The 13,053-nt window shown below is 49.2% G+C and overlaps 1 protein-coding gene across 5 annotated transcripts in view; it reads right to left on the bottom strand.

The window, feature by feature from the left end:
* The window catches only part of ARRDC1 (arrestin domain containing 1), a 76,420-nt gene that overhangs the window by 15,243 nt on the left and 48,124 nt on the right, over positions 1–13,053 (bottom strand). For 4 of the 5 annotated variants that reach the window (XM_084820647.1, XM_084820649.1, XM_084820650.1 and 1 more), the window contains 4 exons: positions 12,082–12,132; positions 9,351–9,505; positions 5,194–5,376; positions 1,308–1,484 (listed from right to left, as the gene is read on the bottom strand). In XM_084820647.1, coding sequence (XP_084676773.1) covers positions 1,308–1,484; positions 5,194–5,376; positions 9,351–9,505; positions 12,082–12,132 — 566 coding nt within the window. The remainder of the gene's footprint in view (positions 1–1,307; positions 1,485–5,193; positions 5,377–9,350; positions 9,506–12,081; positions 12,133–13,053) is intronic. The other variant, XM_084820648.1, reaches the window with a different exon arrangement.

Genomic DNA, 13,053 nt, shown 5'->3' with positions numbered 1-13,053 from the left:
CCTCCTTATCAGACCGCAAGAGATGGACTTCTGCTTTTTATACTTGGCTTCCTCCTTGGGACGGAGGGAGAGGAAATGACAGGCAGCAGCTAAGTTCCTGCCCACAAAAGTGATGCTGAAAGTTGTCTATACGGCCCCCAGCACTTTGTTTTCAGGGGCTGGGGGGTGGTGGTAGGTGTGTTGATGTTTATGGCACGGACACACAGTGGCAGCTATGCCATATTGTGCCACATGCTAATCTGGGTGGTGGCAGAGATGTGAAAGCCTGGAAAAAAATGGAAAAATGTGGGGGAAAACTGCCTTTTTCCCATTCTTCTCTCCCAAAAAATTGGAAAAACTGAACAGCTTTGGATTATGAAATATTTTCTTTTAGAACTTAAGACGAAGTGTGTGTGTGTGTGTGTGTGCGCAGTTTGTTACCCAGTCTTTACTCCCCACAAAATGATTTCTAAAAAAGATGTAATAAGAACATTTTTATAGAAAGACTAGAGATGTAAAATGTCTGGAAATAACGAAGCCATGGGGGAAAATGTTTTTTTAATCATCTCTGTAAGATTCCCAGCATAGTTAGTTCTTTCATTCCTTATTGAAATAATTGCTCTGAAGTCTATTTTACTGATAGACATTTATGCTCAGTTTCCCAAAGTGTGAGCAGAGTCACCATTGTGCATTCTTGACAGTAAATGTGCATTCTTGATAGTCTGGGTTTTGTTCTAGAGTCCTGTGTTTCTGATGCTGTAGCAGTCATTTAATGAATTCCTAATCTATTCAGACAAGAATTACAAATTTACTAACTGAGTTTACTTTTTAAAGTTTTAAAACATAATGAAAATTTTATGAGCAAGCTAAGCCATACATAAAATAACTTTAGGAACAGAAAGGCTGCTTTATGTTCCTAAAGCAGCCCTCCCCGCTCCGGTGCCCTCTGGATGTTCGGACTACAGCGCCCAGGATTCCTGAATTGTGACTATGCTGCCTGAGACGGATGGGAGCTGAAGTCCACAACATCTGGAGGGCACCATGTTGGGGAACTGTCTTGAAGCAACAACATGAGTTTAGATCTGTAAAGAGCGCTAAAAAAAAATATTGCTTATTTTGCCATTTTTTCCAAAATGTCAGTTTTTCCCCCATGGCCTCAAGATTTCTGGAAATGTTACACCTCTAGGCGATGGGAGGGAGGAGGTGCTACCAGAATGATTGGGGAGGTGGTCCTTGATGGCAGAAGGGCATCCATAAAATCCTTTGGCAGCCAGAGGGTCTCAGCCTGCCACCTGTATTCGCAACCCTTGGCAGGGCAGTAACCTAACCTGGATGTAGTAGTCAATGTGGATGAGGCTGCAGCCCTGGAGAACGGACTGCGGCAATGGTGGCACGAGGACCTGCTCCTTCCACTCGGCACACTTCCATGCCTTCACGGCTGAGCCCTCCACCTCCGCGATGGTCCGCAGGTCATAAATCCACCGCTTGGATTTGTAGGCCACTTTCTGTGGGAGAGGGAAGAAGAAGGTAAAGAAACAAAGTAGTTTCACTCAGCTTGGTGCTGCTCAGATTTTGAGAATCTCTCCTTACGAACGGGGATTCCTTTCGACTTGGGTATGAAAGCCCAACAAGCATTTTAGATACATTTTCAACACACACACACACAACTTCCCATCTCACAGTGGAGTGGTAGCACTTTCTACCCTAAATGGAGCGTCCTGGGGACGCGTTTGCACGTCACGCTAAGCCACCCTGGGAAGAAGCCACATTCCCTACACCAGCACATTTTCTGCAGCTGGTCTGCTGTGGTTGTCGGCTGACAAGGGAAGCTCCACCCCTACCCTGCTGGCATCAGGTCGCAACTAGGAAATAATTTTCCAAGCCCTTATGAATGCGGGAACACATTCATAAGCTTAAAATTTTTTTTTTTTTAAAAAAGCCAGGCTTTTCCGCTCTTATGCAAGAGCAAAACAGCACCTGTCCACTATTTAGCCTCCCTTCCCCCTTATACCCTTCTTGGCAATGTCCTCCACTTTGGTGCTTCCCTTACAGTGAAGGAAGAACACCTGGTAGGGAGGCGTTTGGACACTTTTTATTTTCCTGCCATTAAATTTGCACACATTTCCCCTCTGTGCCACTGCTCTGCCAAGAACTGGGCATCATTTTTGCGTTTCCGCTCATCGCTCATGCACATTGGGCAGCTACCAAAGGAGGGAGCCGGCCAGTGAGAGCAGCGAAAACCCCTGCTGCTCCTTCTCACAATCTCGCTAGTGCAGCCACCATTCTCCCTCATCCCTTCTCAGCCTCAGGAATCATGAATAAAGGACACCAGGGAGCATCCTGAACACGTTCACAAGTTTTGTTTCTTTCACTCCTGTGCAAGTACGCAGGAGCGAATGACCACCACTAGGAGAGACGGCAAGGTGAAATTTACAAGGACGCTGAAATTTTGCTTCAAGTACGAAGCATAACATGAAGCAGCCTTTATAAAGAATGGTGTTCGCTAGCAAGGGAAGTGCTGAGGCAGAGGACATTGACAAGGTGAGCGGGAAGGTGAGAGAAGGCGCTCCATTTTACTGCCCTCCCATGAGATTTGCACAAATTTCCTCTGTGTTTAGCTCAGCAGAGCCGTATCCCCATATTTTTAATGTCCTGGTCTATTTCATCCCCCACTTTCGGCTCCCAGCCCCACCTCCACCCCTTTGTGTTTGTTACTTCCCTCCACTGCTAACTGCCGCTGCCATTCTCCTTCATCCCGTCAGTGCCCTCAGCCTTTAAATCTGTACAAATCTCCCCTTAGTTTACTGCCCAGCCTTTACGTTTGGGCAAACCTCCCCCAAAGTTTTTTTTAAAAAACCTTAAAAGGCGGCTGAATGGGACGGAGCAAATGGGGTGCCTGCACCAGCAGTAATTACACCTGCCCACCCCAATCACTCTGTCCCCTTCAGCTGCCTTCTTTTCCCCCACCTTTGGGGAAATTTGCACCAATCTAAGGGTTCTGTTTTTTAAAAAAACATTCGGGGAGATTTGCGCAAATGCACTGAAGCACAGTAACCCCAGGAGCAATTGCTCCAAAAAGGCGCAGTGACTGCGGGCGGGGGGAGGCAATAACTCCCATTTGTTGACTTCACTGGGACTCGGGGAAGTATTGAAAGTGGGGAGGACACTGAGAAGTGTCAGTCGAAGGTGTAATAGCGAGAGGATGACATTGCCAAGTGGGAGTTATTGCCTCCTCCCTTCGGTGCTCCTTTTCAGAGCAATTACATCACTTGCATTCTTTTCCGGGGCTTCTGAATTGGGCAAATGGGCTCATATTTTCTCTTAATATTATTTTCCCCCACTCCTTCGCAAGTGAGCATGGATTAGCCTGCGTGTGGGCTCGCCTTGTCGATTTCCTTGTACATTACCTACTCCACTTCAGGCTTCCCTCAGCTGCTGTAATATAACAAAGTGGGACTACACATCGCAGACAGGCGAATCTGCACACTTGTGCATTTGCGAAGGACCAGGGGGAGGTTAAAAAAAAAGAAAAAAGGATCCCATTGGCATACTTCTGAAGCATTGAGGGGGGGGAAAAAGGTGGTGACCAACTTACTGTACTTCCAAACTGCCATTTTACAGGAAGCCAGATTCCGGCTGAACATCAGGACAAACTTCCTGACTGTTAGAGCAATACGACAATGGAACCAATTACCTAGCGTGGTGGTGGGCTCTCCCACACTGGAGGCATTCAAGAAGAGGCTGGACAGCCATTTGTCGGGGATGCTCTGACCTGGATTCCTGCACTGAGCAGGGGGTTGGACTGGATGGCCTTGTAGGCCCCTTCCAACCCTACTATTCTATGATTCTATGATTTTGCCTTTGCGGGGGGTGGACATGACTGGCAAGGGAGGCTGCAGGCACCACTAGCGAGATCACAAGGAGTGGCACTGGCTTTTTGGCTGCTCTTGCCAGGTGGCTCTGTAGCCGCTTGGGACAAGCCACGCTGCTGGGTACCAAAGTCACAACAAGCCCCCTTGAGAGCAACCTACCATTAGCAACCCTGCTTCAAGCCATGGATTCTCAGGGTGGCTTGCACATGGTTAACAAACCACGCTGAAACATCTGCACTGGGTTTGCACATCACGGTGAGCCGCACTGACACGAACAAGGTTCACAACCCGCCGTGGCTTATCATGCCGTGTGAAATCAGTCCCTGGTTTCTCCCCCAAGACGCCCACTTAAACATTCCGTATCACGTCCAGGTTGCGACAGACGGCCAAAGGCCCTGATGCAATTGGCTGCCTAGTGAGCAGACAACCAACCAACCGCGCGCTCCTCCCCCTCCCCAAACACAAACAGCTGAAAGGTGGCAGGGGAGACCACGTTCCGTCAAGGTTGCTAGCTGGACAGTGCTTGCGGGGCTTCTCATAGGCCGAATTTGGCCCAGCAGCTGAGCCCTGGTTTAGGACTGGTAGATTTAGTCCATTTATACCCTACCTGTCTTCTGTCTCAGAACCCAAGACAGAGTACATGGGGTTCTGCTCAGTGCCAGGCAACTGGGCAGAACACTCAGCTTCAAGAAGGTGATGGAGGGTGCAATCCTATGGCCGCTAGTCAGCGGCTAGACAGCACTAAAATATGTGGGTTTCCGGGAACCGACCTTCCCCCTGTTCCGTACTGCCTTGCAGGCAGCGCGGAACAACCGCTCTTGCACTCGCAAGAGGAGAGCGAAGCGGCCAAAAAGGGACGTTCCTGGAGGGCGTTCCAGGGTGGAGAGGAAGGAACTGCCGGTACGAAACATCCTATGTGTCGTCTGGCAGCCTCCTCCCCTGCCCCACCTTGCCGCGGCGAGGCAGCCGAAATCAGCTGTCTAGCGGCAAATGCAGGGCGGGAGAAGCGCGGAGGGAACAATCCCCTCCATGCTTCTCCTGCCCTCCGAGTTCGGAGGCAGCCGCCTATCTCCATAGGATTGTGCCCTACATCACAGGACTCCACATTTTCAGCAAGGGAATTAAACATGCCCAAGAGTGCCTGGGCCTCTCTCACTCTCGTGCCCTCCAAGAGAATACGGCACCCAAGTGCCGTCAAGAATTGAGCCTCCTCCAACTCGGCGCCCTCCAAGGGCTTTGGACAACAACTCCCAGCATTCCATGCTGGCTCAGGGCTGATGGGAGTTGAGGCCCGCAACATCAGGAGGGCGCCAGGCTGCAGAAGGCAGGCCTGGCCCATTACCTGGATGAGACTCGCCACAACGGTGCCGGTGTCCCGGCCAGATTTGTTCTCAATGTCTGTCCGCAGCTGGATGACCTGCCCCACGACGTAGCCCTTGAGGTCCGTGGCGGCGGTCAAGACCACGTTTCCGGTTTTCACAAGCTTGTAACTGAACTTCTTGGTGACCGACATTGCGTTTGGCTGCTGCAGGGAAGGAACACAAGGGTGAGAGAGAGACTGGTTTAGGGGAGAACACATCCTGCCTGCAAAGGATTCAGTCCAGCTTTCCTAACCTGGCGCCCTCCAGAGGCGTTGGGACTACAACTCCCATCAGCCCTGGCCTGCTTGAGGATGATGGGAGTTAGAGTCCAACACCTCTGGGGGGCACCTGGTTGAGAAAGGCTGAATTATTCCAAAGATTCTCGAATATTAAGTGCCTTTTTTTTTTTACAGATTCAAAAGGGGAGCCGTGTTGGTCTGTGGTATCGATCATCCCAGAGTGCAGGACACGGAATAATGGGCTCAAGTGACAGGAAGCCAGATTCCGGCTGAACATCAGGAGAAACTTCCTGGCTGTTAGAGCAATATGACAATGGAACCAATTCCCTAGGGAGGCGGTGGGCTCTCCCACACTGGAGGCGTTCAATACAAGGCTGGACAGCCATCTGTCAGGGATGCTCTGACTTGGATTTCTGCACTGAGCAGGGGGTTGGACTGGATGGCCTTGTAGGCCCCTTCCAACCCTACTATTCTATGATTCTATGAAAACAATGAAGGCTCTGTGGCTCATAAAGACAAACAAGTTTTTCTCCCTTCCTGCGGTGAGTTTCGTCCCTGAAAGCTCATGCCTTAATAAGAGCTGTTAGTCTTTAAGATGCCACAGACGCTTCATGGTTATCTTTTTAAACTTGGCCTCGCAAAGGGTTCCTGGTGCCTATAGCTATCTGTAATTGGACTGTATCCGTACCGAGTGGATGGGGTGGATATTTTAATGTGGGTGAAGGTTTGCAGGCTGACCTCAGCATGGTATCCAACGATGCGACTGCCATGAGAGGGCTGTTCCATGCAGACCAGCAGACACACTGTTCTTACGTATTTATTTACTGCATTTATATCCTGCCTTTTTTCCCTCTTGCAAGGAACCCAAGGTGGCGTACATGATCCTCCTCCTCTCCATTTTAGCCTCACAACAACAACCCTGTGAGGTAGGTTGGGCTGAGGGTCTGCGGCTGGCCCAAAGTCACCCAGTGAGCTTCATGGCCGAGGGAGGACTAGAACCCGGATCTCCCAACTTCCAGTCCAACACTCCCGCCACTACACACATGCGATAAATACATAACCGGACTCCACCACTTGGATTGAAGAGGGGTGTGTGTGTGTGTGTGTGTGTGTGTGTGTGTGTGTGACTGTGAGCAAGAAGGAGAATGGTCCCCACATTTTTCTAAAAAAACTCCCTGCATACACAGAACTAGCACATCAAGGTTAAGGAAAACTCTTCTCCTAGTTTGGTCAGTGCGGGGAAAAATTTTGTTCAAATATCAGATCTCCCACCCCGGTCATCTGAAATGGGACCGTCCCTGGCAACAGATACCTTTCGTAAGGCTGCCAAAGAGTGTCTGGCCTCTAAATCTATCCAGATCTGCTGCTTGGTGGGACTCCTTTTTCCAAAGGGCACCAATGCAGCAGTGCCCATCCCAAGCTCTGTGCCCCAGCACCCTCCACAAATGCGGCCAAGGATATTGTGCTGCAACTGCAGGATCACAGAAGGCCACGTGCAAACCTGGAAGTTGCACTTGCCTACGAGGAGACTTGCGCACCACTTGTAAAGCTCGCCAAGGGTACCTGCCCCGGCCCCTCTGAAGAGAAGGGCACCCACCGGCCGGCCTCCCCTCATCAAGTGCCACAGTCTGGATGGGGTAAGAAATCACAAGGGAGACTCCGGCCGTTTCTTCTCCTTTTTCGAACCACAGAGCAAGGGCCTCTTGCACAGTTCCTCTCCTCCAAGGCTCAACAAAAGCCAGAGACACGATGCGGATGTTTCCCTGAGCACTCTGACACATGCAGAGGGTGGCACGTGCAGAGGGTGGGGTCGGGCGAGGAACTGGAAAGAGCTGTAGCATGTCTGGTTTTGGGAGAAGTGGCGAGAAGTCAGATTTGAGCTTGCACAGTGTCCTATACGCTGTTTGAATGCACGGAGACACGTTTGGCCTAACCGGCAGCTTCATAGTTAATTAGGAAGGCCTTTCACACTGGTTGGTGATTTACAGCTTCACCTTGAAGCTGTTCTGGCCAGCTGGGTGACCTCATTCCTGTGAGAAGAGGTAAGTCTCGCTTCTTGTGGGAACGAAAGCCCCCCCACTTCTCCTGAATGGTCAGAGGGAGCCTGTCAGCTCATGAGCTGGAGGGAGACATCTATAAAATCCAACCGGCAGGCTTTGTTCTTTGGTCTCGCTCCAAAGGGGAATACACATGCCACCAGCCTGGAGAAACACGTGGACCTAGGAATGACTTCTCGTCTATCTGCGGGACTCAGAAAGACACTCGGCTGTGACAGCTTCATTGGCTGATGAGAGGTGTGAGCTCTCTCTGCTTATTTTTCTTTCTGCATCCATTTTCTATCAATACACTGTCACCCTTTTGCACACGTGGCTTCATTTCAGCTTGGTAATCCAAAAGGATCTATTTTAACTGGGACCTGACAGAATCAGGAACCCAGATGGATATGGGAGGCAAAGGTCAGCGTGAAAGCAATTCCCACCATTTCTTGGGGAGGGAGAGCCGTTTCTAACCAACGCAGACCAGCCTTCCCCAACCTGGTGCCCTCCAGAGGTGTAGGACTACAACTCCCATCACTCCCACTAATCAGCTGTGCTGGCTGGGAGTGACGGGAATTGTAATCGCGCACACGTGGGGGGTGCCAGGTTGGGCAAGGCAATATTGCGCTAGATGGACTAATTGTCTGACATGGTGTGAGACAGCTGGCTATGTTACTGTTTAACGCAGAAACATGAGGACTGGAATCTTGTCTTATTTTTAGGTGAAAGACAATAGTTCAGTGGCAGAGCACCTGCTCTGCATGCAGGAGAACCCAGGTTCAAATCCCTGCATCCCAAGGTAGGGCTGGGAAAAACTCCTGCCTGAAACCCTGGAGAGCTGCTGCCAGTCAGTGTGGAGCACCCTTAAGCAACCTGGGTCCTTCCAGATGTTTGGGACCACAACTCCCATCATCCTTAGGAATTGACCATGCCACCTTGGGCTAATGGAAGTTGTACTCCAAAACCTCGGGGCAGGGGGCACCAGGTTGGGGAAGGCTGGTGCAGGCAATATCGGGCTAGATGACTCTAGCCTGACTCAGTATAAGTCAACTTGCAATGTTTTCACCTCCTTCAGACACCAGTGCATGTGAAAGAAATCTGCTGTTGGGGCCGCCCCTTTTCAGCATGCCACTCTTTTGCTGAGGGAACTGCACTGGCTACCTATTTGCTTCTGGGCCAAGTTTAAGGCTTTAGTACTAGTGTGCAAAGCCCTAAACAACTTGGGACCAGAATACCAGAGAGAGCACCTTCTCCCTTAACGACCTGCCCAATCACTGAGGTCATCCGAGGGCCTGGTCCAGGTGGTTCCACATTATGGCCTGACTGGAGTCCACCTGGAAAAGAGCCTTCGACGTGGTGGCCCCCTTCCTATGGAACTCCCTACCTCTGGAGGTCAGGCAGGTGCCAGCACTGGGTTGCTTCTGGCGCCTCCTGAAAACACCTTTATTTCAGGAAGCCTTCCTTGACTGACCAGCCACAGTTTTAGCAGAACTCTGTTTCTTATAAATAGTCATTATTTTAACATGATATTTTATTCTTCTATCCAGTTTTGTATTTATATTGCTCACTGCTCCAGAATCTGTCTAGATGTAGAGCAGTATACAAATGTTGTAAATAAATAAAATAAAGTAACAAATAAATCCATGCCTCTCCTCCAAGCCCTCTGTGCATAAGGCTGGTTTCTGGAACGCAAGGAACACGCAAGTGTGCCTGTAACAGAACATGACTTGGGATTCAACATGGTGCTCTTTAGATGTGAAAGCCTCTCCTGACTGGCGCTGTAAAAAGGAAGTGGGCCAAATCAAGGTGTTTGCACCCACCACCTTCCTCCACCCCCCCCCAACTTGGTGCATCCAGCCTTACCTCAATTTCAGGAATATCATTCAGGTTCAAAGGGCAGAGGACGTAGAAGACCTTACTGCATTTGTGGTCTTTGGAAAACCGTGGCGTCTCTATCACGGCCTTGACCTGGTGTACGACCTTCCCAAAGGGGCCTTCAAAGGACGTGGGCGCTGAAGCTGTTTTCCAAGGAAGGAAGCAAATATAGGAGAAAAGAAACCAGGCACATTACATACACCATGCTTTTGAAAAACAACAGCATATTTTTCTCATACCCTGTGCTGGAAGAGTACCAAAAGTCTGTGCCAAATTTAGTTGGATGTGTATACATACATTTTGCAAAAAATTAAAAGCAAAGACGCACCTATTTATTTACTTCAGTTCTGCTAGCTCTGGGGAAAGGCACGATGTTATACAGTGCCCTTCACAGGCACAAGGACTAGAAACTTGCTATTTTTAAAAAGGACAGCAGACAGGTATGGTTCAGAGGTTTCAGTTCTGCGCCTTGATTTAAATTCTGCACTTGAGCAGTGCTTGCATGGACTATTCACAACCCTGGACAGAGATACACATTCCAAGAGAACAGCAAAGCAAGCTCTTAAAGAAAAAAACCTTGTTGAAAAATCTCAGTTTCAAAACCCACCAATTTAGAAGCTGCAATTGACTTTAGTTACTGTTCATTTATATCCCAAAGGAAGTTCAGACTGGGTCCCTGTTCTCTCTAAGAATGGTGGAGGGCAGGATTTGAACTCACAACCTCCAGGTGTTTTCTCTCTCTCTCTCTCTCTCTATATATATATATATATATGTATATATGGAAGAATGCACTGTGACCGAGCTACTGTGCTATGTGTCTAAGGTCTTATTGATATGAAGACATCATCAGCAACTCCATTTCTTTCATAGCAGCTGAAGCATTAACATAACACTTGGGAATCTGGGGGCAGGTTGGCACGTTATGCTAACCCACCCTGCAAATAAGCCCTGGTGGGGTGGTTGTTTGCGTAACAACCCACAGAAGCTTGACAGATGATCAGTCTTGCCGTGGTGTGTTCTCCTCTTCCTTCCTTCTTTCTCAATTCTCCAGCTGGCTCCAGCACATATCCCAGGGAACTCTGCAGCAAAACCCACCTTCTCTCCCCCTCCCCACTCTGACTGCTATCCCTTTTCATTCTCTAGGATTTTAAAAATTACTTTTTGGTGCCTCAAAAATGCACAGTTGGGGTTGCTCTCATCGCTACGCCTTTTCATTCACTGGCTTTTTGTTTTTCGGTGCCTTAAAAATGTGCAATTGGGGTCATAATTTATTATTATTGTTTTTTTGCTGGTCTTTCACAAGCGCACTGTTACAGCTGTCCAATATGCGATGCCTTGCCTGGTCAATTTCCTTGTCTGTTTCAGCTGTCAAGGGGAGCCAGGAAGGGGATTAGGTAATGTACAACGAAATTGACAAGATAAGGTTGCATATCGGCTAATTTGCAGTTCATGAAGGACCACGGGATAAATAATACTACAGTTGCAAAGGACCAGGGGATAAATAATTCTGAAGGAAAGGAGAGTCCTAGTGCTGCAGTTCAGAAGCACCGAAAATGGCAGGGAGCCAAAGGAGTACGTGCACCAAAAGTAGAGAGCAATCTCTCTCCCTTAAAGATATGACCCTCTTGATTTTAAGTGTTGGGCTGACACTTCTCAGTGTCTTCCACCTTTTCAAACACTTCTCCGACTCTCCAGCTACTCTGGAAAGGGGAGACATTAACTCCCTCCATCCTGCTTTTCAAGGTTCCTTTTCAGAGCATTTACTGCTGTGGTTACTGCGGTTCCCTGACAGTTTAAAAAACCACAGTGCAGAAATGTACGCAAATTTAATGGCTGGGAAGTAAACAGAGGTGACGTTTGGGCAAGTTTAAAGGCTGGGAAGGAAATGGAGGGGAAATGTTTCTCCTTCTTTTGCTGCATGTAGTCCTTTGGCTTCCCCCACCCCACCCATTTTCACTGCTTCTAAACTGCGGCACCTGGTTCCTCCTTTCCCTCAAGTGTTCTTCACAACTGCACACAAATTAGCCGATAGGCAACCTTGTCTTGTCAGTTTCCTCGCATGTTACCTTTGCTGCTCTCTTTGATAGCTGAAACAGACAATGAAATTGACCAGGCAAGGCTACATATATCCGACAGCTGTTAAGTGAAGACTTGCGCAAGACCAACAAAAATATTTTTAAAAAATTCAACCCCAATTGCGCACTTTTGAAGCACCAAAAAAAAAAAAAGTCAGGCGACAATGAGCGACAGTCCTTCCAAAAATGCCATTTTGGCATCAACGGAAGGGCAGCCACCGGCAAGATTGCAAAAAGCGAGCAGCACAGGATTGTTTGCAGCTCTTGCCAAGCGGCTCTGTAGCCAATCGCCACAACCCATGATCAAATTGGTCTCCCAGGTTTGGATGACATGACAACCCATCACAGGCAAGAATAACCCTACAACAAGCCATGGGTTCTCATGTGGCTTGTTCCTGAAAATTAAGCCACCCCATGAAAAGTGCTCCAGGTTTGGACGACACAAAAACCCACCATGGCTCGCTACCCGTGATGGGTTGTCATGTCATGCAAACCCAGTCTACGTCTAAATCATCCTGGGTTGCCACATACCGCTGGGATGCCACCCACAGAGGTAAAATGAGACCACAGGAAGTCTGGAGTCACTATACAGCCACAAGCCTTAATCAGAGGACCAAGAGAATGGAATAATATTACCACTGTACCTGGAAGCAAGAACTGGAAAGGAAATGTGTGCTCCCCAGCTGTCAGGGTCCCTGTGAAATATAAAAGGAAGAACAAAAGTAGGTAACCAAGAGTACTACGGCATACGGATTATTTCCAGCAATGAAGAAACAGCACTACATTCTATAGCGCCTACAGTTACAGCTAACAAGGGATGGGCGGATTCCCTACCTGCTGCTCCGGGGGGGAATCCGCCCGCGGGGGGAGGCGATCCGGTCCTCCCCCCAGAATCCTCTTCAGCTGGCTCTGCTCCACGGCGATTCCACGGAGCTGCCGGCTGGCTCTGTAGCGTCAGCGATACGGCCGCCATTGCCGTGCCGTATCGCTGGCTGAGGGCTCACTCTGGACGCAAATGGCGTCTGCTACGCCATTTGCGGCTGTAAAGCTCTTAGAGTAAGCTAAATGCAGCCATGTACGGCTAGCCACTCAGGCTAGCCTATCGTGTGAAAAACCAGAGACGCAAATGGCATGGCGGATGCCATTTGCGGCCGTGAAGCCCTCAGTTTAAGCTAAATGCAGCCACTTATGGCTGCATTTAGCTTAATCTAAGGGCTTTACGGCCGCAAATGGCACAGCAGACACCATTTGCGTCTGGAGTGAGCCCTCAGCCAGCAATACGGCATGGCAATGGTGTGAATCGCAGAATCGCCGTGAGGAGGATCCGGCCCCGGACGGTTCCGGAGGGAGGCGGAGATGAGTTGTGCCATTCCACCACAGATTCTAATCTGGCCTCATTGGAGTTCGTGGCGGATTTCTCTGACATCCCTACAGCTAACCCCCAGAAATGCAAAGCCTATTTGTTCCGCACACAGCAGTGGGGGAAATTAATTTAGAGTCCTCACGGGATGTGAGAGAGAGATGGTGAATGTGATGATTGCTAGTTGCCCCCTCTGAGAAACAGAGATCTAGCGTCCTGCTAAGAATGCATACTGACACGTGTGTTTGTGTGGCGG

Source organism: Heloderma suspectum, chromosome 14 (genome assembly GCF_057233095.1).
Source record: "Heloderma suspectum isolate Gila_16-S chromosome 14, 16-S_ref, whole genome shotgun sequence".
Classification (NCBI taxonomy): Eukaryota; Metazoa; Chordata; class Lepidosauria; order Squamata; family Helodermatidae; genus Heloderma; species Heloderma suspectum.
Note: the sequence above shows the minus strand (reverse complement) of the source record. Positions and strands in the feature narration are given on the sequence as shown.